Source organism: Nomia melanderi, chromosome 10 (assembly GCF_051020985.1).
Source record: "Nomia melanderi isolate GNS246 chromosome 10, iyNomMela1, whole genome shotgun sequence".
Taxonomy (NCBI): domain Eukaryota; kingdom Metazoa; phylum Arthropoda; class Insecta; order Hymenoptera; family Halictidae; genus Nomia; species Nomia melanderi.
The window spans coordinates 550,631-577,226 of NC_135008.1; the positions used below are offsets into that span (position 1 = coordinate 550,631).

The 26,596-nt window shown below is 31.5% G+C and overlaps 5 protein-coding genes and 1 long non-coding RNA gene across 15 annotated transcripts; 3 read left to right on the plus strand and 3 right to left on the minus strand.

The window, feature by feature from the left end:
* Window positions 1-191: 191 nt before the first annotated feature.
* Window positions 192-9,779, minus strand: bmm (brummer). 5 transcript variants are annotated; one of them, XM_031984367.2, is made up of 13 exons: window positions 9,648-9,779; window positions 4,606-4,718; window positions 4,379-4,498; window positions 4,033-4,221; window positions 3,858-3,941; window positions 3,604-3,780; window positions 3,358-3,533; window positions 2,982-3,089; window positions 2,558-2,715; window positions 2,384-2,471; window positions 2,216-2,309; window positions 1,936-2,134; window positions 192-1,867 (listed from the first exon to the last, which is right to left on the minus strand). In XM_031984367.2, exons 1-13 carry the CDS (start codon window positions 9,715-9,717, stop codon window positions 1,659-1,661), a joined length of 1,785 nt encoding a protein of 594 aa, XP_031840227.2. In that variant the 5' UTR covers window positions 9,718-9,779; the 3' UTR covers window positions 192-1,658. The 5 variants fall into 5 exon arrangements, with proteins under 5 accessions (XP_031840227.2, XP_031840224.1, XP_031840225.1 ...); XM_031984364.2 differs by lacking the exon at window positions 9,648-9,779 and adding an exon at window positions 9,150-9,641; XM_031984365.2 differs by lacking the exon at window positions 9,648-9,779 and adding an exon at window positions 7,238-7,449.
* LOC116430362 (uncharacterized) lies at window positions 7,592-8,473 on the plus strand. The gene is made up of 3 exons (XR_004235696.1): window positions 7,592-7,781; window positions 8,016-8,152; window positions 8,230-8,473. It is a non-coding gene; the product is annotated as an uncharacterized LOC116430362 (long non-coding RNA).
* Window positions 9,780-9,862: 83 nt separating the features above from the next.
* Ankle2 (ankyrin repeat and LEM domain-containing protein 2) lies at window positions 9,863-14,481 on the plus strand. Its single transcript, XM_076371597.1, has 10 exons — window positions 9,863-11,038; window positions 11,109-11,440; window positions 11,525-11,833; window positions 11,997-12,149; window positions 12,210-12,436; window positions 12,543-12,690; window positions 12,754-12,883; window positions 12,984-13,089; window positions 13,171-13,299; window positions 13,370-14,481. The coding sequence occupies exons 1-10, from the start codon at window positions 10,909-10,911 to the stop codon at window positions 13,416-13,418; spliced, it is 1,713 nt and encodes a 570-aa protein (XP_076227712.1). The 5' UTR covers window positions 9,863-10,908; the 3' UTR covers window positions 13,419-14,481.
* Clc (clathrin light chain) lies at window positions 13,778-16,399 on the minus strand. 5 transcript variants are annotated; one of them, XM_076371603.1, is made up of 7 exons: window positions 16,229-16,399; window positions 15,549-15,704; window positions 15,309-15,395; window positions 15,132-15,221; window positions 14,929-15,040; window positions 14,708-14,719; window positions 13,778-14,121 (listed from the first exon to the last, which is right to left on the minus strand). In XM_076371603.1, the coding sequence occupies exons 2-7, from the start codon at window positions 15,697-15,699 to the stop codon at window positions 13,941-13,943; spliced, it is 633 nt and encodes a 210-aa protein (XP_076227718.1). In that variant the 5' UTR covers window positions 15,700-15,704; window positions 16,229-16,399; the 3' UTR covers window positions 13,778-13,940. The 5 variants fall into 5 exon arrangements, with proteins under 5 accessions (XP_076227718.1, XP_031840233.2, XP_076227715.1 ...); XM_031984373.2 differs by having other exon boundaries at window positions 15,309-15,428; XM_076371600.1 differs by lacking the exon at window positions 16,229-16,399 and adding an exon at window positions 16,012-16,198 and having other exon boundaries at window positions 15,309-15,428.
* Window positions 16,400-17,304: 905 nt separating this feature from the next.
* CycA (cyclin A) lies at window positions 17,305-19,970 on the minus strand. Of its 2 annotated transcripts, none has more exons than XM_076371599.1 (6): window positions 19,553-19,970; window positions 18,843-19,322; window positions 18,510-18,733; window positions 18,222-18,426; window positions 17,898-18,145; window positions 17,305-17,813 (listed from the first exon to the last, which is right to left on the minus strand). In XM_076371599.1, exons 1-6 carry the CDS (start codon window positions 19,712-19,714, stop codon window positions 17,732-17,734), a joined length of 1,401 nt encoding a protein of 466 aa, XP_076227714.1. In that variant the 5' UTR covers window positions 19,715-19,970; the 3' UTR covers window positions 17,305-17,731. The 2 variants fall into 2 exon arrangements, with proteins under 2 accessions (XP_076227714.1, XP_076227713.1); XM_076371598.1 differs by having other exon boundaries at window positions 18,843-19,325.
* Window positions 19,971-20,449: 479 nt separating this feature from the next.
* Window positions 20,450-26,581, plus strand: LOC116430323 (FMR1-interacting protein NUFIP1). The gene is made up of 6 exons (XM_031984285.2): window positions 20,450-21,237; window positions 21,676-21,867; window positions 25,120-25,418; window positions 25,493-25,725; window positions 25,796-25,969; window positions 26,052-26,581. The coding sequence occupies exons 1-6, from the start codon at window positions 20,809-20,811 to the stop codon at window positions 26,435-26,437; spliced, it is 1,713 nt and encodes a 570-aa protein (XP_031840145.1). The 5' UTR covers window positions 20,450-20,808; the 3' UTR covers window positions 26,438-26,581.
* Window positions 26,582-26,596: the final 15 nt, after the last annotated feature.

A 26,596-nucleotide genomic window follows, 5' to 3' on the forward strand; every position in this document is an offset into this window, starting at 1 on the left:
TATATATAACTTATACATACGATTTGTTTTATATTAAAAAATGTAATAAATATTCCATTTTTTATTCGTCTTTACCCTTTTCATGTGATTGCTAGGTGTGGTTGAAAGAGGCAGTACAAGTCATGAAAATGATTAAATTAATAACTGCTTATCTTATGCTCAATGGTTCCAAACATTGAAGAATAATTGAATGATTGGATTTAATATTTTTATTAGCTTAAAATATTCCAGATTTTAACAGACTGTGTATTCAATTAGCTAATTCCAGTAATTTTTTAAAAATACAAATACTGAAACAGCTTTTAAGATAACTTTCTAATGTTCACAATAAATAATCAATGTTAGTCGTGAATTTGAAAGTTACAATAAAGTTTAATTTACAACTAAGTAACAGTCTAAAATAGCATGAATGGATAATGTCAAGAAATACCATAAATAAATTAAAATACAAAAAATCTTTCGTGCTAAGTAATTCTGAATTAAAATTATATACATTCTTCAATCTTATAAGGTAATGTTTATATGTATAAACAAGTCATTGAAATTAACAATTTGTTCATTAAATTTTTTCTAAATCGGTATATTAATTATATAACAGGCACAAATGCGTAGCATTTTAAAATAATGTTTATGCCATGTTACTATCTGTAATGTGTTATTTATAAAAATAATTTACTAAAACATTATATACATAAATTGTGCTTTGTAACAATTACTGCTAGAAGCCTTTTATCATACAACAGTATTTAGTACTCTATATTTTTGATTCGTAAGCGATGACCTGTCCTTTAATCGTAATTTATTAATACGACGTAAGTAAGTCATCCTTTTTAACATTCATCCACGTCAGAAATAAACAATATAAAAACTTTGTATGTTAATTGGCATTCAGTTCCAGCTGTATGCGATCACAATCTTTTTTTCTTAGCTTAATTTAAATAACTAATTTTATCGTTCCCTTGAGCATTTATCACAACATGTAATTGTACAAACCGTTTGATAACAATTCATTTATGTATAAAAGTACTTACACAGTATAATTAATTATTGTTCTTTACATTAAAACTGTGATAACGACATAACTTAACAAAACTGGAAATAATAACTTGCTTAATAACAGATATTTTATATTTTTAAACAAAATTTGTTCCATATATTAATCTTTAAATAATAAACTCAATGCGGAATTAGACCAAAAAAACAAATTTCCATTTTACAATATATACATTGTCTTTATAGTCAGTCTATTTTTTGAGAGATCTACCACCACTTGCTTTGCAAGCATTTCATAACAACGATAAACTTTCTCTAATAGAATTCATTAATAATAATACGTGTAATATCCGTTAAAGATACTTTTACGTCGCATCAATGCACGTGACCCGTATCTTATATTTACCAGCGTATAACACGATTATAAATTATTTCTTTAAAATACAATTGTGCATATACCTTTGATCTTTTCATGTACCTACGTTTATCAGAGTTTATACAAAAATATCAACGTTGAAAAACGGTAATAAATGTTACTAACGCGATATTATTGACTATGAAAGTATGTAAATACTTCGTAAAGTAAGAAAGGCTAAGACTACGATATACATATATATATATATACACATTTTTTATCTGAATAATCGCGAAAAGAATTAGTTATCTTAGACACTTAACGATGGTTGATCCACTTCTGGCCTGCTATCTGGAGGACTGGAAACTTGTACTGTTTGTGGATCTTTACTAACTGCCCACTCACTCTCTGTATCCGAAGAAATATTTGACACTCCTAGAATATCGTCTTCTAGGGATATATCTGATAAGTCTTCCATACTCTGTTGATTTCCATCAGTATACAGAGACTCCGTAACAACTGAAACAGAATAACAAACGTTTCACAATTCCGTTATAATAATATGATTAATTATTCTAACGTGTTACCATTATTAAGTGTATGTTCAGATAACCATGTTGGTTCATCCCATTCATCGAACTGTAACTTTTTATTATTCTCGACTTCATCTATCGATAACATTGCACGTGACTCTGACTCCGTAACATCAAATATCTCTGTTACTTGTACTTTGTTATTGTCATCCATATAATAATATGCCATAACTGCTTCTTGATCCGAAGTTACCTATCAACATTCATTTTTATAACAATCATTACCGTTCAGACTTCAGTGTAAAAGGTAATCGGTGAAATGTTTAAAACGTACCTGAAGAATATTTTCTAAAGTATCATCAACCGTTGAAAGGTCCGACATATTTATAACACATTTTGATTTATTAGTGTGATCGTTCCATGGTTGTCTAGAAAGAACGAACAATATATGTAATGTTTGGCGAGTTAAACAGACACGGCTATTAAATATTAATAGGCTTACATTTCATTGTATTGCAGAGTTAAATTTAGATTCTTCTGATTTTTGTACACGCTATCAGTCTCATCTACTGCTTCCATACTGTAGATGTCTAACACATTTTAAAAGTTCGGTTATACACGTACATGACATTCGATTTTTCCATTAGCTCATTTTCGTGCAAATAATTACACTTACTTGATCCATATTCTGTGAAAGCCAAGTGACACTTAATGGTTTGTGGAACTTGTTGGTAATATATGTTGATTTTAGGAAATAACATACTCAATTGTTCCAAGAAAAATGTTCTTAATTCTAACAAGTTTCTTCGTAACTTAGGAACATTTAAGATGAACCTGAAAATAATATTGAATTCCTTAAAAAATTGTTATGAAACGTATACTTATTAAAAAAAAGTGGTATATACAGTGAACTGTAACTTCCTACATTAGAATGTAAACAAGCATGCTCCTGACCATGAAAATACGTGCATGAATGCATGAGTGTAAGTAATGTAAATGTGTTAGTAAGAGAAGCGTGCATTTCGATTGTCTTTCTTTCTAGCTGTAAAATTAAATTAAAATCGTTTACACGAGAAACCAGATGCAAAACTTGTGCTTACCGAGATGCCTTATGCCTAGAACAAGAAATTGTCTGCACGGGTCTATGAAGTATGTTTCCCACTACTTTGTATTCCAAGGTGCGAGTATCTATGTTGTTACCAATCAAACTATGATCACATGCATAATATTAAGTACATTGTATTGAAACTAATGATTATATATATGTCATCAGAACTCTGATTACTCCAAAGAGTGCAATGATTAATTGAAAATAATTGTTAGTTATCCCAATTGCATGCAACTCTAAGTGAGTAATGATACAGGCTTGTTAGTTTGTTATGTGACAACAAAGCATATATATAATATACGTATTAAAATATTACATAAGAACTCTAAATACTGATTAAATATATACATATATAAACAAATGCTTACTTTGTAAAAGTTGCATACACTACATCTGCAGGTAAAGTGTATGGTAAACTAAGTAACGATAAGAGTTTTACGCTTCGATGTTTGAATAACCAATTAATAAGACCTTTATTGGCAGAATCGATTGCATCTTGGAATATGGTCATAACTGTTTCAGGTAACTTAGATACTAATGCTTCCTGAAATACAAGTCTGTGGAATTAGTTCGTTCGTTTTAAATGTAATTATATGTAATACTTCAATTTATACCTGTCTATGCATTTTACATTCTACACATTCAGGATCGTAATCCATATTATCATCAAGGGTTTCAGAGACGACGAATGTAGACTGCACAGCCAAACATCGAGTACAATTAAGTAAATTATTACGATGTAAAAATCTTAACGCGTCATCAAATCCTTGCTTGCACATATTCGAAAGTATCTGGAAAACGCATTATTTATAAAAATATTGAAGACTTGGATATCCTTTTGCTTTACAAACGAAATAATGATAATTACCTCTGGATTAGGTGGAAAGAGTATTCTTGCAAACCTATATATATTTTGCCTTGATAGTTCTATACTAGTATTTGCAAAATTTACCTGAAAATTATAAACATTCATTACGTTGTAATTGATTAATATTTAAAACACAAAAATTGCAACTTTATTCTGTTCAGATAAATAAACTTACATGAAACAATTGGGAAGACACATCTCTTGGACAGATGTCACTTTCACCACAGAAGGGACTAACGGTAATTGTATTTTCATCAAGTGTAGGAAGATTATCGCTAAAACCGCCATCCATATATCTAATACCATGAAACCTTGGTGGAAAAAGACCAGAAAAAAATGGAATAAATGCACTTGCTAGTAATGCCTGTAAAAAGAAAGTTTTGTTACACATCTATCATTATTATTATTGATAAATATTCATTTCATTTGATTTAATTAAACTATTATTCTGATAAGAATTGACGACACTTGAATAAATAATGATCATAAAAATGTGTACACCTAGGAGGTCATTCATTTACCTGTAATAAGTCTTCTCTAGAAGAGAACTGTGACACAATTACATTTTTTCCATCGTATACCCTCGTCAAGGAGATATGAAGTTTACCGCTGACTCGAATGTGAGCGTCATTGGGAAGGAACTATGGAAAAGATAAGAGAACACAACTGTTTAGTTTCGATACTTATTTTCAAAAATAAAAATCCCTTCATTCAAAGAAAAACAATTTTTCAACGACTCTATACGTACCTTTTGCAAGCTTTCTAACAATATTGCTTGTACATTGAAGGATGGACTGAACGGGCCAAGAGTGCGTTGCCGCGCTTCACGTGCTACCCGCAATACATTACTGGTCATTTCCCCTGGAAAAATATGCATTCATATAATTTCTATCGCATTAATAAATTAAAAAATTGTAATTACTAAATTTCAAGACCGCAACACAGTTGAATTTTAATAAACATTCCAGACTTATGTACATGATAATCCTAAACTATTAAATATATAGATCTCATCAAGTATAGTATTTACGGTAAAATAATATTTCAAACTTTATTTTTTAATCGCCAAGAAAACATTTGAAATACATATTTCAAGTACAACTAAAATATTTCGTTTGTCGAAATTTCGATTTAACAGATTATTTCAGCGAGTCTTGTTTACATGTGTGCACACACAAATTATCTGACAACGTAACGGATTCTAATCTATTCGCGGATTAGCTGAAAAAGGACGATAAGCATCTCGTTAAGGATCACGGGCGGGGTACTGGAATTCCGTGAAGATAAAACCGTTCCAGTGGAAGGAGTCATGGACGCTGGAAGGTCATTTTATCTATTTCAGTAAATCTCGTTTTTCGTTCGATAGTGGACAGAAAATGTATAATGAGACAAAGAATAACGGTATCTCCGTGCGATTTCGAAACGGAACCGTGTTTACATTTTACACTGTCCTTCCGTATAGACTCGCACAAATGACTGCATCGCGTTCTTTACTTCTGCATTTCTCTCTTCCTCGCGCGCAACTGTAAACACATTGAAGAAGCTATTGTTATTTAACCCTTTGCACTCCAGGTTGTTTTGCAATCTATCAGCAACTGCAACTAATTTTTATAGCATTCCTAACGAAAATGAGAAATGCAACATTTCTTCGATTTTCTATTTTCCTTGTTAGTACAAAATTTTGATGTGTGGAAAATCGGATAATTTTAGAGTAGTTTCTGTAAGGTTCATTAAAATATTCAATATTATAACTGGTGCAATATTGGAGCCTACAGCTCTGTCACCATTTCATGTGATACAACAAAATTAACCAATGGTAAATATTTATGTAAAATAGCTTTATTTCTTAATGGACGTATGTTTCCTCATTAGTTGGTTTCAGATAACGTCTATGTCTCATCGGAAAGTGTCGAAGGTTTCTAGTGAAAACCTGCCAAGTGCAACAGGTCAATGACGAAAAATAAACAAGATTTGTTCAAATAGAAAATATTATTCAACTTGTTCCGCTCGTTATCGACGGTGGTATTTTGTTGTAAACGCTAAGCTATGTCATTTTCGTCGGACCACAATGGAAGATTCATGTGTTCGTAAAATGATTTCATAAAAATAATATTTAATTCGGTATTCGATGAAAACGGTACGTATCGTTCGTTATTTATTGATTTTGTCAATCCGATCGAAACGATATCTTGCGAAAACAATTGGTTAATGTTTAGATGCGCGTCGGGTATATACATGCGTACAGACTTATCGTTTATCGCACGAGTGAGTATTGCCTTCCTACAAAAACAAACATTCCTTTGTTTAATTTAGATACAACGGTTTCATCTATCGTTGCCTGTGCCCCGAAACTAAACGCAATGAGTTTATCTTGCTCTCGAGTATTTAATATAGGTAATGAAAATAGAAGAATATTGTAAAAGTACACGTCGAAAATGATTCTTTCGGATAAGAAGATTAACGAACAACGGATTTCAATTTATCTGTTTTACCACCTGCATTTTGTATCGTCGTATCGCGATCGCCATCTGCAATATCAATATCGAAGACTTTAACCTCCTTATCGACAAATGGTATCAGATAACACAGAAACCGAGCGAGAAAAATACATTTTTTATTGTACAATAATTGGCATTGTACTCTGACGAAACATTTATAATTAACGTTATCTTTTATATTTCTCAAGAGAACAGAATCTCTCAACAATGTACTTTTAAACTATGCTACTGATATTTTATCTAGTGACACATATTAAACCGTGTCAAAATGAGTGCGAGGATGGAGCACGCTAGTAGCTCTCGAAAAAGCCTGGTTTTAGTGCGCCAGATGGGGGAAACAGCGTCCGACCCCACTTATCTTCGAAACAAGTACAACATCCGCAACAGATGTGCAAATTGTTTATTTTAAATAAGAAGATACAGATGGCAAACGAACATTTTTTCATTCCTTTTCCCATTCCTCGACTTTTTATATTATTCAATAAAAATTTCAGTGAAAAAAGAAGTCAAATTCCATTTATTTTTGACGATGAACGTAAATCTCTGAACAACTTACTAGAATGTTCCAGGTCACTCCGAGGATTGGATAACCGTTATCATGATGCATTCCTCGACATAGGCATTTTGAAAACCCAAGACGAAGATAAACACTCGAGTGGAATTTAAATAAGGCGGAAAATCGATTTGTATTGTTCATAAACCTAATGATTCGTTAAATTCACATTTGTCGCTCTGAGTTGTTTAAACTTACGCTGTTAGAAAGTTTTGTAAATTGAACATAGAACAGGCTTGATAATGATGGAGAACGACACAGCAGAGAATATGTAGGTCAAATCTAACGCGCATTGCATATCTCATTTTCAACATGTTGCTTTTTCCTACCGGTTATGATGAATAACATCCGGTGTAGGAGTTTGTTTTCCTTCTTATTTCTGAAGCATGTGTACACACGGAGATGTTTTCTTAACGATGCAAACTCACGAGTGTGTACCATGACTTAGTGGCACGAGTCTGATCTTATTCTCAAACGAATTGTTTCGAACGAGTAACGGCCAATTATGGGACTGTTGCGTCATAGATTATGCACGCGATTACAAGGCGGTATTGTGTTGCGATCATAACAACTGTAGCCGGGATAGCATTTTTCTTTTTTAATGGCACGTGCATTCGACTATATTTATATGTTTGTACATAGAAATGAGACACGATACAATACGATCAGCGGTCATTATTAGAACCTCGCAGCTGCCCGACATTAAACATTTCATTTCGGTCGATCGAGAATATCGATTGTCGCGAAATTTATACGTTATCGTCGTGTTAAGAAAGATCGATCCTTTCGAAAATAATAAACTCATTTCTCACAGATATGTCAAAATCATTAAGCCCGTCGATACAAAAACAGTGATAAGGTTCAACTTGGTTGGTTCGTATCTCGTTGAATCAGTGTTCAGAAAAGATAACACAATTCTGTTGTAACCCCTCGAATCCCTATTTCCATACGCGTACCTACGCGTAGGTAATGAGAAATGATTTGTGTTTCCGACCTTGACTAGTTCAAAGCAACGTAAACAAGCGAGCGCGCGTACCGTTCGATGCACGCCCCGTCGGCAGAATATTCATTTTCACGAAGGTACATATATTAAATATACTTTTTCAGATTCGAGAAAGTATTTTTGCATTATCCTCGAACGACAACGACAAAATGAAGGAAAAAACAATGAGAATAATTTATTGCTGAAACAACGTGCATCCCTCTTTCACTGGAACTGATAAACTATTATCAACATAAAAAAGGTCCGTGTAGTGCGTAGTTGCCCGTGCCAGTATGACTATTGTAATTGCTCATATTGTGTTTATACATTTGTTAACAGTCTTACTCACAAAGAAAAACAATTGATAACTGTTCTTGCTACTACTTCCAATTTGCTGATTCTATAAGCTTGACCTACTTACAGGCTTTATCCAACGAATGACCAACTTTATTGAACCTCTATGAATAATTTTGAAGTTCTTAGGAATGATAAGAATCGCATCACAGTAGAACAATGAACCACGTTATGACGAACGTTTCTTTTGTAAAGCCAGCACATGCAGAACGATTATTAAATTTCTACGAAATTATATTCTATTATTATTACCATTTATTATTATCATTACTATTATCGATTATCATTATTACGCAACGTGACCGTATGATAATGTTATACCCTAAATATTTTCGAATTCGAAACCTCGAACTTCTACCATAGATGTCCTTCTACCGAACGCACGACTGGAACCATCGCGGTGGCCTTTCTTATAGGGCTAACCCTATTTCCGAAACCTTTTCAATTTTTTCCATGAACCTAAGGACACTATCATCCAAGTACCTATAATAGGACAGCTCTGTTACATGGTCGTCCATTAACAGTTGCGTAATTAAGTAATAGGATACTACGGTAATGCCAAGCTTCATAGAGTTTCTAAAATTGACGAGGACATTACGTTTGACGTATTAACCTCTACGTAACAGTATTGACAGTACTAAGCATTGCCCCGATACTGAGATAAAACATCACGGCAAACGATATTAGGTGGGAAAAAACCAGCTAATAGACATTTGCGGTTGAATAGGAACGGTGAAATCATCGGTACACCGGAACAATTTGTTCAACGTACAAAGTATGGGTGTACAATAGAGGAGATGATGCTCGGTATCGCGAGTCATAAATCCGGGCAATAACATTGAGAAAAACTAATTATTTAAGATACCGTGTATCTGTACGATACATAAACAAAGGAGTTCACTCACCGAGGGGTAAGTCACAAAGGAGGCAACAGGCCGCGATAGCACCAGCCGATGCACCGCTAATCTTATCCAAGAGTAAGTGCGGAGCGTATTTCTTGAAGCACACCGCCACACCGACGTGGTAAATGCCAAGGAAGCCACATCCAGCGAACGATAAATTCATTTCGAAATTCTTTAGCGCGCGCTATGCTGTTTACCGTTCTTTTATTTATACGGATTGTCAAAGAATACTTGTTAGAATAAATTCGCGAGGGAAACGAGGAAGGGAAATACTGTGGTCCCCTTTCTGCGGCACTATGAACACATTACTCGTCGGGGGAAATCGCTTGCGACGACGTACTTGTCGCGACGTCCGAGTTCGAACTATTGTTAGTCCTTCATGGGCAACAAGTCTTCCCAAACTCTGAAGACTAATCTCGAGTCCGATTGAAAAAAAATACATGTTACAAACAGCCTACGAGATAATATACGTTTGATGACGCGAGGTTTGTAAATACTTACTAAACCGTCGATTGGCTGACGGTGATGGTGTGGTGATCGCTCCGCCCATTTCCAGCGTTCTTAAACTCATTCATTGTATAATAAAGCTTCAGGTGCACGTGCTTTTTTCTGATAAACCGATCGAACTGTCAGATGTGTTTATAGTTTAACACGTTTCATTAAATAGCCAGGATAATTCGATGGAAGATTGTACGATTTGCGATAATGTAAGTGTAACCATCGTATACGGCTTGTATTTGTTTTTTAGAGAAATTTTGAATTTATGATTCAACGACTGTCAGTTACGAATAATTAATTTAAATTTTATTAGCGTCACTTTTGTAAACTCAACCATTACTTCGAATCAACGTAAAAATACATAAATAGTTTACACCTGGTTAAGCAAATCACAGGATGGTTTAGTGTAGAATGGTCAACATAATTTATAATTTTAAATAAATAATTGTATAATTATATAATTTTGAATATTTGATAAGAAGCCAGGTGTTAATTAAATGTTCGCAGTTTTTGTAATAAGCAAGCACTATTTTGTTGGTTAGTGTATTTTAAACTCGTAGTGATTGCTAATTTTATATTAATCGACTTTGGTATTAATAGTAAAGTTTTATCTGTACAATATTTTTTTTCGATACACACTCTATTTATAGAGAATTTTCTATTAACATTTTCGAAACTTCAAAGAATACAGAACACATGTGTATCTTGACAAAACAGTCGAGATTATTGGTCGATGATTCGAAGTCTGTTTGGGATTGGTTGCTTTTGTAAATGACAGTTACAGTGAAGTGATCTGTTTTCAGTATATAAATCGCATTGTATGTTACAAATTTATTTACACCATAGATTACTAATTTGGCGAACATACTCCTTGCAGCTTGCATATTTATGAATTTCTAATTCTAAGGATTAAATCTAACCTTGAATATACTGTGTATTTTATACCATTTCGATTCTTTGAAAACATACTTTGTAATACATCGGAGAATATTGTTTTATTTGATACTACAAATGATAATTTATCAAATGACTTAAAAGCAAATTTTAAACTGTAAGTTAAACTTCTTCCAACAAATTTTTGAGTAACCGATATTCCTAATATAAAAGAAGTACGAAAAATATAAGTGAAACGTTTAAAATACCATATAGAAAATTTTAAACATTACATTGAATGTACGTAATTTTGTGACACGTTGCGTTTTGACACATAACCAATAAATGTCTCTACGAATTAAAATATAATTTGAATTGGAACAAAGTCACAATGAATGAAAACGAACAAATGCCACAAACATTGCATGTGTCTTGTGGCAATTCTAATGCATCAAACGAACAAGTTTTTCATGCTGTTTATATACCTGAGAAAAATGTCATAACAGAAAATAACATGAAAGGTAATTATTATATTTGAATATTGTTTTGTATGTTTGAACATTTTAATCATGTGTACTTATATGCCCATAGACAATGTTCGAGTTTATCTGGATAAAGCAGAAGCATTGAAAATAATTAAAGAGTTCAAAACTGGTCGTCTGAAATCGTTTAAGAAACGCTCAGAAGCTGAAGAATATGCTAAGAATGGTTTTGAAAAAGTACCATGTAATAATAATTCTTCCACACCTACAGCAGTACCTGTAATAGAGGAAAAATCAAATAACTTTAAAGCTCCGAGATCACAGGATCTGGTAAGCTTTAGAAAGTTAATTAAGGATGGTGATTTAAATGCTGTGAAAACTACTATATGGGAAAATCCACGGTACTTAATTGGTAGTGGAGATACACCTGCAATTTTACAAGTAACACATTATATTTATTGTTATTGTACTTAAATCTTTAATAGCTATGGATATGTTATGAAACACGTTTTTAATATTTTATAGGAAGGGTGTCGTTACAATGCATTGCATATTGCAGTCAGAGCAGATAAACCAGACATGTGTGAGTTAATATTAAACACTGTTGGAAATGCTGAATTCATAAAGTTACTTTATGGTGATGAGTGCAAGAGTTATGTGGATCGTGCACAAATCATGTTAGATTTGTATTTAAATACACCAGATAAAGGACTGAATGAAACGCCGTTACATTTTGCAGTTAAATTTGGTTTGAAAGATGTAGTCAAAGTTCTCGTTTCATATCCGTGTTGTGTAAAAACATTACCAAACAAGTATAAACAGCTACCAATAGATGTACGTGATAAACTATTTAAAAATTTGAATCAAAGAATAGATACAATAAAATTCAGTGTCCTTTGTTTACAATGCTTTTAGTATTCTCTCTATATTCTTGTAATAGTATTTATTAATTCTGTGTGAAAGTATTCATTAACTTACACATTCGTTAATATTACAGATAATATGTAGCAGAATATATCAAAAAGCTGAAGAATTGAAAAAAGAGATACGTTTTTTATTAGAAGATCAGTATTACGTACCTGTACTAAGATCCGAAGACAATACGTTACAACCCGTTATTGGTGAACCTTTTTCTCCAACTAGCCCACTGGTATGTGAATGTATTAAACTTTCGCGTCATGGAAATTCATAAACAACGTTTATTTTACAGAATATACAGACGGATCCAATAAGTCCACGTTTAGAAGTACGTGCATTTGCAGGACCAATGACTAAATCTTGTGCAGTAGAATTTAGAAAAAAATGGAAAACGCCTACACGTCTTCGGATGACTCCAGTTAAAAGAATTACTGAAGATGAATTTAATTTCGTCAGCCCTATTAATAATTTATCCTTAAGGTTACAAGATACAGAAAAGGGACTTGAACGAGTTGGAAGGTATATATCATTGTTAATTTTATACTAATATGTTTAGTTACTCTTATAAATTTAAAGCACTGTTTTTGAATTAAATAAAAATTGAAGTTCAGTACATTATTTTCAGAGACTTGGCGGAAGAATATCAAGTATCATGGAAAGAATTTTGGCCATTTTTGAAAGATTTTGCAGATTTTCGTACCCCGGAAGGTTTAATGAAACTCGAGAAATATTTGGAACAGAAATTTGATGACCAAATACTTCAACACAATCAGGTATTAGTAACAGAATAATGCAGTTTTAAATATTTACCTTCACATCTTTCTATTTCTTTGCAGAACTTACAGAATAACAGAAGAAATTCAATTTCCGAAAAGAAAGCAGAATCTGTTGATGAAATAGATTATTTATGTAATAAGTTACAATCATGTTCTTTATTAAATATGGATAGTCAAGATGATAATGCAGGTATGTACTGGAAATATAATTATAAAATTGGTTGCTGTGTCATAGTATTTAAGACAGAATATTATTAAATAGTACTGTTATTATTTTTTTTTTTTCTTAGACGAATTAGAATTTTTTACACCGCCATCGTCACCGAAATTAATAGCTGACAGTTCTGATGATGAAATGCAAATTGCAGAGGAAGGTCCTGCAACTTTTCTGGAAGGGTATATTTATCGAAATATACAATATTTATTGTATCTACGTATATATATGCATATAACAATGTTTTAATTAATATTTTGTAGATCTTCACCAACAAAATTAGATTATGCTGTTTATTATGCAATACCATCATCAATTACATCCAGTATGTACCCTAATATTTATTGTTGGCAACGTGACATGCATCTTGTTATGAAACGTGATTTACATAGGTAATTACTTTTAATATATTCTTAATATTTGTATTTTCTTTACAATAATATAATGCATTATCATTTTTAGGACAAACAATGCAAGGTTACCCAGAAGAAAATTAATAATGTCCCCCTAGATATGTTGAATATCTAGCCATTGAACAGTGTAAAAAAATAAAACTGTATAAATTTTTTTATATTACGCACAATAATTCCTATAAGTAAACATTAGTATACTTGAAAAACTTATTTAAGCGTACTAAAAAAAATGATATATTTTCAAATATTTTATGTATGATTAAAATAGTCTACAAGAACTTCATACATTGTTTTATGAATTACCACTTACATTTGAGTACATATATATATATATATAATAACACACATATTATATATATATGTGCAACACGACTGAAGCTATTATATTTATTTCACGTTTTATTTTCAACAAATTAATATTATATTACATACTTCTCAAATTTAATATTTATGGAAATACTTGCTATTAATAATCTTTATTCACAGTAATATTACATTTTTGCATGACAGATCGAATATGATCTTTCTTTTCAATGATATTGTAACCTGCGTACACTGTTCTTTTGTTTAATACGTTTGATATTCTGTGTATCTATGTTTTAATGCAGTTCTTAATTTGATCAAAGACTGACCGGGGCTGGTGGAGTTTGTTTCAATTGTAAAATAATCGAACGCATTCGGGAAACATCTTTAGAAGTGCGCGAAGATTTTGGATTAAAGTCGCAAAGTTTCGCGATGCGTTCCCATTCAGTTCCTGGTTCCACTTCATCAGCTTCTGCAACGAATTGTTTCTCCGCGTTCCTATTAATAAAAGTATCGTATTAAATTATGATGTAGAAACGTACAAAATTGAAACTATGCGATGATTGTAAGTTGTATATATTAATATAATTGCAGTGTATGCAGTTAACACTTCTAATTTTCATCTTCTCACGTATATTAAACACAAAGATACAAAATCTAGACACTTCTAAAGAGAACTGATTCTTATTCATGTAACAAAGTTTCAAAATATTTACTTTATCTATAGAGATACTTATAATTTCATTACAAAAATAAAAATAAACTTATGATACTGAACTATTAATAATAACAAATCATATATACATATATATCTGTAGAATCATGATTTTACAATAAATGATTTTAATGATACAACAATTCGTATTAAAGTTTTTAAAGTATTTTGCTACACAGCAGACGTATAATTGCATCAAGCATAAGATATTTCTACTAGTCACGACTACAAAGCAGCTGACACATATGAAAATGTCTAATACTTCAGATAATCAACAGCATTTGAGCATCGTGAATTGTATAAGCAAGCTATACAGTACACAGGATCGCAATGCAATTATACATGCAAAAAAAATATAGTGTAACTTACTTGGCTGATTCCCTAAGAAGCAGAATGAAAATAATATAAATGCCTGTAGTATATGTCTTAAAATAATTTAATAAAGTATTTATAATCTTAGACGGGATAAACAAACTTTTAATTGCATCTACAGATGCGCGATTAAAAGTTATTCTATATTAGTAAAAAATATATATGTCGCGTATATTGCATAAAACGAAATTAAGTCAAATGACAACAGTAAATATTACCTGTTTGTAGTTTTTGTTTTACTAATTGCTTCTGCATGATGTTTATACCATTCTTCCAATTCTTTCCTCGCAGCCTCTCTCCATTCTTCTTTCTTTTTCTCTTCTTCTGCGTCTAATTATAGGAATATGTAAGTTAAAATAATTACTTATCAATGAATTTTATTATTACTGATAGGGGTAGTCATAGGAGAAGTAAATGATACCTTTTTCCTCTAGTCTAGTTTTTTGTTCTTCTCTCCATTTCCGTATTTTTTCAGGCTCCTCTTTTACAGGTGGAGACTTGGATAGAGTTTCTAAATAAATATATTGTTTTCATCTCGCTGTTATTGTTTTTAAATTATTTTAAATAACTGTTAAAAGTACAGTATAAAAAGGCTTACCTGTAGCAGGTAGAGGTTGTGTGTCATTGGGTTGTCCAACCGCTTCTATTATTTCAAAGCTACCTTCGGCATCTCCGCCTGGGCCAACTTTTAAATTTCCAAAATTTTCAAGCGAATTATCTATTACAGATCAAGTAATACACATAAAGTCATTCCATGCACTATAATGGATTAATACAGTTTGAGGAATAAAAAAATAACATATAAACTATAAGAATTCTCATAAGGTATATTATTTACCATTTGCATTTGTTCCTATTGAAGGAGTAGACATAGAAACTGGTGGAATTTCATCTTCAAGTCCAGCCAGTTGATCTTGTTCTCTCGCTACAAATTCTGCTACAGGATCCACCTCTGGTTCAATGACAAAATTGTCACCGAATGCATCCATATCGTCTAACAAGAACATTAAACAGATTGGTAAAGTTAAATTAATATATTATATAAAAAATCAAGTTCCAAGAATACATTCTTATAAAGAAACATATTAAATATCCTTATACGTTCTGATGCATTAACATACTTCAAATTTCAGAAATAAGTCTGACATGTAATTTTATTATTTATTTTCTTAGTAATTGATTTTAAACACAAATAAATGTAATAGTACGATCTGTTTAAAATTAAATGATGACACTACAGCTTTCTACACTATCATATTCATTTTATACTAATATAGTGCTAACTCCTTAAATAGCATTACCTCATGAAAAATTTTACAGGTTAAATTGATGTTGAATAAATATGTCTAACACAACAATTAAATAGTGATATTAAAGGTTAACCTAGAACCATACACCTGTTTCAAAAAAGATTTATTCATATTGAATATGAAAAATATTTAGAAAAAGAAGTGGATGAAGAAAAGTCTTTATTTACTGGAAATCAATTTTCTATAATATTAAAACACACCGTTGTACCTTTCTAATATTGTGGAATGTGTGATTAATATCTCGGGAAACACCCCCAACTATCGTTTGCTTAGATTTCTACTAAATATCAACTGCAAATTGTCAACGTCAATACTAGTTTGATCTTACAACGCACACATGCGCACAATCAAATGTGGTGGTTAAGTGATAGAAGTCAGTATTACCAACTTTTTGCAGTATCGCGTAGAGCTATTCATATTTTTTCCATTTTGAGTATTTTATGTATGATTCAAAAACTAGGTCACGATATATGCAAATAATATGTATTATATACTGTATAATATGCGTTCTACAGTACTAATGTATAATCAGTATAAGTACGCTATATAATAAACGTATTTGCAAAAATTTATTATAGAAGAAAAATGATGAAAGTCATTAATACTTCAAAGATTGAAACTACTTTTTATTAATATTTTAGCCTAGCGAAATAAGATACTTTATAAAATCATAAAACAAAGTCATTTACTTAATCAAAATTTGTTTAATTTACCCCTCCATTCATGACAAAATTTGTTCGATTTAATCGATATTGCAATTTGGATTGTTTCATTATGTATTTATCAAATGTATTACACAGATGATTATATTCTTTGCATTTTATATATTAAGTATTCTTAGAAGAATCTTTATGCATATTTTTCACATAATAAAAATAGTTATATTTCATAAACCTGTCTATATTATCAAATACTAAGTACTTTCGTATATATTAAAATTTGACTCCAAAGATCATGCATAAGATTTTAGATGAAATTACCGGAAATTGAAACCCGTGCTTGCGTATTTACGTGTAAGTTGTAATATATACGGGAATAAGTTTCGACCGAAATTTATACACACTGCTCCAATCGCATGATCTATGAGATAGTAGAATATGTTATATTCAAAATAGACGTAGCTATTATGATACTTTGAGTATTGTAAATAAATAACTGTACAAGATTCGTACATACAGACAAATGTTCCAATCATTTTCACGCGTAGAAGTGTTTCCATCATAATAAAGTGTATTTTTAGTACAGTGTCAATAATAAATACAGTTATTATTCATACATTTCCTATTATTATGACAGATCACTGACAATAAAATTTGAGTATCATGTACGTAGAGCAAAGTTCTGTTTAACAATCGTCTAAAAAATACGTATAAAAAAACAATTCCTAAATAACATAACTTAGAGCTTCGCTCGTTAATATAATGACGGAGCTCTAAGATCAGTTATTCAAATTTTATCTACAACCTATAATAAGTATATAGGTGGCAGTGAAATTGTGCGGAGTAGAGTCAATATGTGAAGCAATGCATAATGACTGAACATGCTAATAGATAATAAACTCATACATTCCATTTGTGAAACAATAGGTCAGTCTTGCCCCTAATCCCCTCCTTGTCTTTTAAAACGCGGGATTTATTGTGGGAGGTTCGTTATCTCCAAATATGTATAAATTTAACGATTCTTCTATTCTTTTCGCCATGCCTGGTAAATATTAAGCGTTATCTTCTTCATCTTCAGAGGTCAATGTAACGTAATCAATACGTCGTGGTAATAACAATGCTACATGTCCATATCTACATAAAAATATACATTTGATTCTCAATTGAAATCGCAACGAAACAAATCCATTAATCTAGATGTTCCATTTTCGAACTTACTTGTTGCTTTTATATTTGTCTTGGATGGCTTGTTGTTGAATATTTAACGCGTTACAAAATGTTCTGTTCAAAAATATAATGCACTCTTTAAGATTCTTCAAACTGTATCCCGTCGTCAGTTCTATTTCATGTGGCCACATCTCCTCCTGTAGTGTATGTCGTGCAAGTGCCAACGCGGATGCGGCTAAATGGCTAGGCAAGAATTGCAGATATGGATCACCTTCCAGCATCGACAATTCACACAGATACTATAAGATCGTATATAAAAATTAAAACATTACATTATACAACCATTTATTGATAACCGAAATTAATTCACTCTACCATTGCTAAGAATTTGATTTTCTCTGAAAGATTACTGCTAATACAATATTCCATAAGGAATGTAAGTGGTGTTGGAACAGTTAGATCAAAAGATAAAACCCTCAGAATTAAGTGCTCCATTCGAAGTACTTGCTTTTTAGTATAAGTATCATCTGTGATATATACAAATTCTGTTATGTCAGGAGGATAAATTTCTTCATATTTTCTATAAAATTAACATAGTCAATGTAATGCATCACCTTTTAAATTACAAAAAAAAAAAAAAATAAAGAAAACAAAAACACTTACGCAGCAATGAACATAGCAGCTGTACCAACAAGTTGTAATTTTGTTCTTACAACACTCATGTATGATAAGAAGCGATCTATGTAAGAAACAGCTAAATAAAGCGTTTCGGTTTGTAAGCGATATTCTTCAGCTACTTCAACGAGCCAATCTACAAGTATAGACCTCATAGAGTATGTTATGTCAGGTTGCTTCTTCATGTAACCTGGCTTTGGTCTATGCTGTGTCTGAAAAATTTGATTATCAAAATAATATTTCAGTATGAATTAATTATCAACAAAAAGATTTAATGACTTTATTAATAAATTCCCTTGTGATCAACTGAGAGAACTGTACCTCTGCAACACGTAAATAATTATATATATCAGCCCTATATTCGTCCACATCAAAAAAGTTCATTCTCATTTCCTTCATAGAGTCCCTTCTTCTCTGAAGTTCCTTTTTTGAGGACGACGAATAAGGTATAGATTTCTCCAAGGACATCGGACTGTCACGTTGAAAAACTGTTTCATTTTGCTTTTTTTGATGCACATCTTGAATATTGGCATTGCAAAATATTGGTAAATTTGAGACACTTCTGGGATTTACTTCCAACCTCGGTTTCTCTCTCTCTCTGTCAGATGTCAGATCCTGTTTATCTTTCGCTTCTTTCTTATCTTTCGTGTCCCTCAGGGCAACCAAAGTTTCTTCTTCTAGTTTATCTTTATAAATTTTAAATAGAGCTTCTTCTTTTTTCTCTTCATAGATTTTAAATGGTTCAAACTGCGTAGGGATAACTGCTTTTGTCTTTGGATGCTTCTCATCTTTATAAATTTCCTGCTTTTAAAAAAGGAGGAAAACAAATAAGAGTATGCGATGAGTACAACAAATGCTTTTACTTTCCCCCTTATTAAATGGAAGAAATATTGAACAACCTCCGGAAATGCTTTCTTCGTATCTTTCTTCAAAAGAATTTGCATAATTTATTGGGAAACGAAGGAAAGAAACGATGATTATACGAATGCAAAAAAACGCGGGAGGAAAGATGAAAAAAATGGTGTACGTACCGCTTTAGAATTACGATTGCAGTTGTTGTGAATAACGCTCAAAACTGCACGTTTCGATGGCTGCAGGGTTTGTGTTTGAAGGGGCACAGTGATATTTTCTTTACCACGGCGAATATCCGCAATACGATTTTCTTGATCCTCGTGTACCCGAATTGTGGCCATTATTTGGGTTCGAATTATCTGCCAATGTTTAAAGGTATATATATGTATATATATGTAAATCGAATATTTCTTTCTTCCAAGTTATTTTTCCTTTTTTTTTTAGACACTTAACATGCCCTCTTCTTGTTACAACAAAGTCTATCGTCCATACATGGCAGATCTAATTTCAAAGCTCCAAGCAACCGAATAAACTTCAGTTGCCGTTTGATTTCAAACAAATGTAACTTCAACAGCTGGCGATACGTTAAAGCGTTGCTCGAATCGACCAATCAGAGAAGCGTGCCTTTCATAAACCGTGAGAACACCAATCAGGTTAGTGACGTATATCTGTGTTCTCAAATGTACCCTTGTATTTCGGCGAGTTTTCATAGAAAGCAAATTTTTCCTAATAAAAGGAACGTTACTGTAAAATGCGAATGTTATTTATTAAAATTGTCATTTATCAATGTTGTTCTTCTGTTATTACATGTATATAATGTATATTAAAAATAATCATATAAATAAAAATTTTAAACATACATAAGTAAGAGGGGAGTGTCACTAAAGAGCTCGCGGCGCCAATTTAGACACCTTTACTATAGAATATAAACAACAATTATTTATTATAAGTTTTTTCAATAACAGATATAGTTAGAAACATAGATTATTTACAAATTAAATATTTTTTTTAATGAGTCATGACGATTCATGCCATTGATTTGTGTTATTGTAAACCTATCTTAAGAATTAAAATTTATTACCGTTACACGATGAAAATTTCAAAGTTTGGTCATCTTTCAATAGGTTAGTCTATGCCTGTAAAGATTAAATTGTGTGCTGTTTGCGGTGTATTGCGCTTAAAGCTACACAAATTCGTAATGTTTTTACAATATCTACATCCAAAGTCAACGCCGTGATTTGTTTTTTATTGAAAGTTGGTTACAATTGAATTGTTAAATCTACGCCTCTAGCTTCGGAGAAAGTATTTCGCGTTTAAACAGTGCGTGGATTTGGAATTATTAACCTTGTGACGGAAGCTTGCATTCCCTGTACATTAAGCGTCGACTGTACAGAGATACAGACTTGGTTCGGTAGGGTCCATTACAGAAATAATAATGAGTCCATTAAATCGAGGACCTCTATTAGGACCTAGAGTCCCTCCAGCTGGTATACGGCCTCCTCCACCACCGAGGTTTGGCGGAAGGCTACCACCTCCTGGTTTACCGCCAAGAATGCCACCACCACCTATGAGCCCGGTTTTCGGTCCTATGAGGCAAAGACTACCGCCTCCACCGAGACCAGGTGGTGTGACTCGACCCAGTGGACCCATGCCATTATTCGGCCCAAGAGTCAGAGGTATGGCTCCAATTGTTCCACCAATGGCTTTAAGAGCCGTTGGACCAAGAGGACCACCAATGAGGCCCTGGTCTAGAAGAGGACTACCGCCTCAAATTTTACCCCATATGAGACCACGCTTCTCCATAGGGAATGGTAATGCTAAGGGCAAAGCATTAAATAATGTTAAAAAAGTCAGCAAATTGGAAGTAAGTATAAATTTTTATAATGTATTTATAGAATGTAAACTGTAGATTAAATTTATGTGTTTTAGTTATATTACAGTAACGAATGGAATTTAAAACACTATAAGCATATTATATTTTACTCATTTCTATATTAATGCTATAGATTAGTTGATTGGCATCATTATTATTGAGACTTGGCTTTTTATTGTAAAGTAAGTTAGTTAAGCATAGACTATTGACAAATTATTTTCACATCAATATCGTGGATAATAGAGCATAGATTAAAGGATATTTTGTACAAATTTTTATATAATATTATGCGATAAACATATTAATAATAATATATGTCACTCGTATCGCAACTTCAATGTCTTTCAATTTACCAAACTAATTGAATCGAAATGTAAAAGTTCTGAACATAAATTCTGATGAGAAGACATTATTATTATTATTATTTAGGAATTAGAACTAAAGAAGCCATGGATGACTGATGAAATTCGTAGCGAAATACAAAAGAAAAATAAGCTTTACGCTAAGGCAAAAAAGAATAAGGATGCAAAAGAATGGGAAGAATTCAAGGATTTAAGGAACAAAGTTACAAGGATGATCAGAGAAGCTAAAAATGATTATCTTGCAAAACATCCTGAACAGGTATTTTTCTCATTCAACCTTTATAGACAGAGCATAAGTTAATGCTTTCTTTTCTTTAACTAACAATTCAAAGAATAAACTGTGTTCTTTTTTTACACTAATAAGAAGAAGTATAATTTCTGATATACTTTGGAAAAGATATTAATTTAAAAATGTCTCCCAAAAAACTATTAAGTATATAAAAATTGTTTATCATATTGATAAAGTAATTAATAATAATTTATGTGCAAATAGTTAGACAAACTATGATTAAAAAAGATGACACCAATTACAGTTTCATATATTTGCATAAAAATATTATTAACATGTATAATCAGGAGTGAAAGTATTTATACAGAGAGCATGTATAAATGTTATCATATTTTAATATTTTAAAATAATAGTTTGAAAGTAACATGTATAGATACTTCTATTCCTTTCTGTATTATTTTGTAACTTTGATATTTTCATTAAATTTCAATTATAGGTTCATTAAATCAATGATTTTAATATAAAGTTATAATATTGCATTTTTTGTCCTTAATAAACATTTAACATATATCTGTATACATTGCACGACCATTGTTACTAATAAAAAGTGTATTTGATTCTGTTGAATGAAATAGACCACCCTGTATAAACAAGTAAAGGATAATTATACAAGCTTGTTATATAATTAATATCTTCTCCTTGAATATTCTTTATTGCTTGTTTAATATTAACATAGTGATTAAGGACTGTATTTGGTGTATAGTTTATTGTAGGTAAAATAATACACCTCTATTTCTTTTAGCTATTCACAGTAAGTATTTTAGATTACTTTCTAAAATTTAATAATATTTTATTTTTAAAGGCAATTTTTTCGTAAAAAGTTTTTCTTTATAACCAAATAACCAAATAAGTTTTCAGCAATTTATTTATTCTAATTTATGAATTTACTATCGTATTCTGTTGTAGCTTAAAATTTCATGTATTTTTTTTATTTTTTTTTTTATTCAAGTTATTAATGTTTTGAATGAAATATTTTTGATAAAATGAAGATATAATCACTGTTATCACTAATCGATATTTACAAATAAATATTGTTCGCACCGGTACATTTAATTGGCACTATGTAATTAATCTCACATTGTTCCCTCGTAGTTGACAAATTGCTTTGATTACAGGGTGGTCAAAAAACTGATGATAAGAATACGATTGAATCCGAGGGTGTTCAGAAAACTGAGAATGCGACTGAGCAATCAGAGCAAACGGAGCTAACGGAGGAGATCCAGCCTTCCAGCGAACAGGCACAGTCTTAAGCTTCAGGCTACTCCTCCTATAAAGAATTGAACAGTTGAAATTACATACACAAGTATTCTGTTTTCAAACTTCAGAACGATTTAATTGTTTCTTACTTGTAACTTGACGCGGTATATTGATAATACTGCTCTTTGCAATATCTGTATCATTTCCTTTTTTTTTTTAATTGCCGAAAGCGAATCTATATTATCCGCTTTTTGTCATTTGTAAAATATCATTACATTGCAATATAAGTTTTTTTTTCTCCTAGCATTTATAATATAAGTGCATGCCAATTAAGTCATCATAACGAATCAGTTCGAGAAAATAGAGGTTTAATATTTGAATAACCGATACTCTATGATTTTTTGTCATACTACATAACAAAAGAAAACTAAAACCGTTTGTGTCCACTCAACTCATTGGTACACGTTTACAAATGTAAAAATTTTGTATATTTCTTATTTTACATAGTTTCACGATAGTAGTATTAGTTGTTTATAATTTGTTTTTCCATCAAATATATTAAGAACTGGCCACTAGTTCTATCTTGTGAAGCTCTTTAAATGTCCTTTGGCCAGTATACAGTGCTTCAAGCTATAACATTCCTTGTTGTAAAACTTTGTAGAAACAGATCTTTGAAACTATTCGTCAATGCATTTTCAGAATGTATTGCGCAACAATGCGAAAGTAAGGTTCATTCGAGGGATTAAAATTAATTGCTTTATTTACCATAGCTTGTGGCTCTGTATTCAGATATGACAATTTTTGTAATTGTTTGTTACTATGTGTCGTAGTATTGAGTACATTTGATTAATTTCAATAATATATGACTTCCATAAAAGAAAATCCAGACGAAAAATAAATTTGTAATTAAGATATGCGTATTGTAAGAATAAATCGTATTTCTATAAGTTCTAAATCTGGTGTCCTCGATTACTCTGTGATCCATTTAAGAAGCAGTAATTAAGCACATGGCGCCGAATAATCGTTCTGAAATATGAAAATGATCTCTTTGGATTTGATATGTCGAAGAACCGTTTATGCAAGATATAAGATTGTCTTCTTAGAATTTTCATCTATTAGATAGACTTTATGATGCAGTGTGAAATGAACACGTACTAGATTTAATCGGTATTTAAGCAACAAGTAAATTTTAATAAACATATTTTAAAATATGTATTTAAAATATTATTTGATTTTGAAATAATTCACTGGAAGAATTGTGTACTTTAAGGTATATTATATTTTTAACGATACCTTCTGTTTTACAATTGCAATGTTTGTATATGTATCTTTTAAACTGTTATATACGTTACACATTCCACGATGTGTTCGCAAGACAACTTTCTCCGACGGTACAAAAATTTAATCGAGTATCAGTGTCCAAGAAAATAGACGGAAAATCTGTGCTTGTATCAGTTCTCTCAACTTGAAGACTGAATTTCTGAATACCCTGGAAAGTATTTAAATGTGTAACATATGATCAACTATGTCATATAACAGTACAAGTAATCATCGTTTACACGTATATGTATATGTATATATATATTTTTCGTATCACAAATGTTTGTCTTATTCATGAAACTCTGAAAAAATACTTCTATAACTCTACGAGCAAACGAATCATGTTTTGATTTTGGGAAGAAGGACATCTTTGTTAAAGATTGTGTTGTTGTTCGTTTTTACAAAAAGTATCTTCAAAGAAATACTTCGTATATAATTTTATATTAACACGTTCGTATTTCGATGTTATAACTTAAAGAAGAGACATTACTTTAAAAGCGTATTATTCCTTAATAGTTAAGTAAATGATAAGTTGTGCAACACCGGTAGATATTACGAAACTTTAAGGAATAAAGGTATGAAACGGTAATTGTTAAAAATTCATCGGATACGTTCAGTATTAACGGTCACATGTATTGAGAAGTATTTTTACATTGAAATCTAGTATGCATAATGTATAAAAATATTTGAAGTTACCATTTTTAGAGTCATCTTTATCCAAGCGATGAAGAGCCGTACGATCGGAGAGATGAAAATTATACCAGTTCAGAAGAGAACGAGTCATATTATTGTGAGTTATGCGATAGAGACTTTTCATCGGAAGACGGTCTTCTTAAACATAAAAATGAACATAAAGTTTGCGGTATCGATGGGTGTACTTTTTCTGCTCATCCGTTACTTGTTGAGAAACACATTACCATGCAGCACAATAGCGGTTTATATCATAGGCTAAAAAATGTGTCCAGTCCGGAAGACATTGAGAAATGGATAATAGAAAGAAAAAAGTAAGTTTATGATTAATAAGAGATACACGTGAAGTAGAAACTCCTGCGAATGTAATTCTCAATTGATATTACAGGAGATACCCTACAAAAGCTAATGTCGAATTACGGAAAGCAGAAGAAATGGAAAAGATAGAAAGAGGAGAAGTAATTAAACGAAAGGTAGATGTTGCCAAGGGAAGAAGAAATAAATCGTCACGATTCCAAAATAGAAAGCGAATGACATCAAAACCACCTATACAAAAAGTCTCTGATAATGTACAAGAGCAGCAGTTATTGTATAGAGGTTTAAAAGAATTTCCCGGAACGTGTAAGCATTTAATCATTTCGTTTTGTAGTTAAGTTTCTGAACTGTGTTTTTATACAGATGTACATTTCAGTAAGTTTACGCGATGCAGAGTTGCAAGAAGAAGATGAAACTGATGACAAAACGGTGAGCAATGAGTGCGAGGAAAGTGTTAATTTTATTTCCGATGAAGAAGAAGTACCAGTTCCCTTAATTGCGCCATGCTTGCCTACTTTGGTAGCGAATTATGGAAGTGGATCTGAAGAAAGTAAGTATAAATATTTATCAATACTTTTTTCTTTTACAGATTAGTGATGTTTCGCCGTGTATAAAAATAATGCTAATTTTAGGTGACGCGCCTGAAGAAATACCAATTAAAAGAGTAAAAGTAGAAAATGACATTATGGAAAGAAATGATGCGAAAAAAGAGGAGGCAAATAGTAAAAATGAAGTTGTTACTACCACACATGCAAATACAGATGCGCAACAATGTTCAAACTTACGGTCCCAAGTAAAGTCAACGTGTGAAAACGTAACAACTTCAAAGTATAAAAATAAACAGAGTAATAAGTTGAATCAGCATTTAAAGGTTGAAGAACAGAAAAAAGTTGTCAAAAGAAAACAACCGTACACTTCGCAGTTATTAGAAAGATTGCTTTCGCGGTCTATACAACATGAAAGGAATTTAATTTGCCAGTGTATAAAGTATATAATAGATAATAATTTCTTTGATTAACGATAAATTAATATAGCGACACTATACATCTTGGTGTTGTGGTTATTGAAATACCTCGCTTTTGTATTATTTGTTAATTCAAAAGAAAATAAATACTTCAAGGTATAATAATCGATTCATTATTTATTTGTTTAATTGTATTTAAAATATTTTACATCG

Bases quoted from the DNA above. Each gene is read 5' to 3' on its own strand.
- LOC116430323 (XM_031984285.2), top strand. From the start codon at position 20,809: ATGAGTCCATTAAATCGAGGACCTCTATTAGGACCTAGAGTCCCTCCA. The intron at 21,868-25,119 runs GTATTTTTCTCA...TACCATTTTTAG, and splicing joins TTGCAAAACATCCTGAACAG to AGTCATCTTTATCCAAGCGA. The intron at 25,419-25,492 runs GTAAGTTTATGA...TTGATATTACAG, and splicing joins TGGATAATAGAAAGAAAAAA to GAGATACCCTACAAAAGCTA.
- bmm (XM_031984364.2), bottom strand. From the start codon at position 9,309: ATGAATTTATCGTTCGCTGGATGTGGCTTCCTTGGCATTTACCACGTC. The intron at 4,499-4,605 runs GTACGTATAGAG...TCTTTTCCATAG, and splicing joins TGTTAGAAAGCTTGCAAAAG to TTCCTTCCCAATGACGCTCA. The intron at 4,222-4,378 runs GTAAATGAATGA...TTCTTTTTACAG, and splicing joins CTAGAGAAGACTTATTACAG to GCATTACTAGCAAGTGCATT.
- Clc (XM_031984373.2), bottom strand. From the start codon at position 15,699: ATGGATGCATTCGGTGACAATTTTGTCATTGAACCAGAGGTGGATCCT. The intron at 15,222-15,308 runs GTAAGCCTTTTT...ATATTTATTTAG, and splicing joins ACAACCTCTACCTGCTACAG to AAACTCTATCCAAGTCTCCA. The intron at 15,041-15,131 runs GTATCATTTACT...TCCTATAATTAG, and splicing joins AACTAGACTAGAGGAAAAAG to ACGCAGAAGAAGAGAAAAAG.
- CycA (XM_076371598.1), bottom strand. From the start codon at position 19,714: ATGGCCACAATTCGGGTACACGAGGATCAAGAAAATCGTATTGCGGAT. The intron at 18,427-18,509 runs GTAAGTGTTTTT...TTAATTTTATAG, and splicing joins GCTGCTATGTTCATTGCTGC to AAAATATGAAGAAATTTATC. The intron at 18,146-18,221 runs GTAGAGTGAATT...ACGATCTTATAG, and splicing joins AAATCAAATTCTTAGCAATG to TATCTGTGTGAATTGTCGAT.
- Ankle2 (XM_076371597.1), top strand. From the start codon at position 10,909: ATGAATGAAAACGAACAAATGCCACAAACATTGCATGTGTCTTGTGGC. The intron at 11,441-11,524 runs GTAACACATTAT...AATATTTTATAG, and splicing joins ATACACCTGCAATTTTACAA to GAAGGGTGTCGTTACAATGC. The intron at 12,437-12,542 runs GTATATATCATT...CATTATTTTCAG, and splicing joins GGACTTGAACGAGTTGGAAG to AGACTTGGCGGAAGAATATC.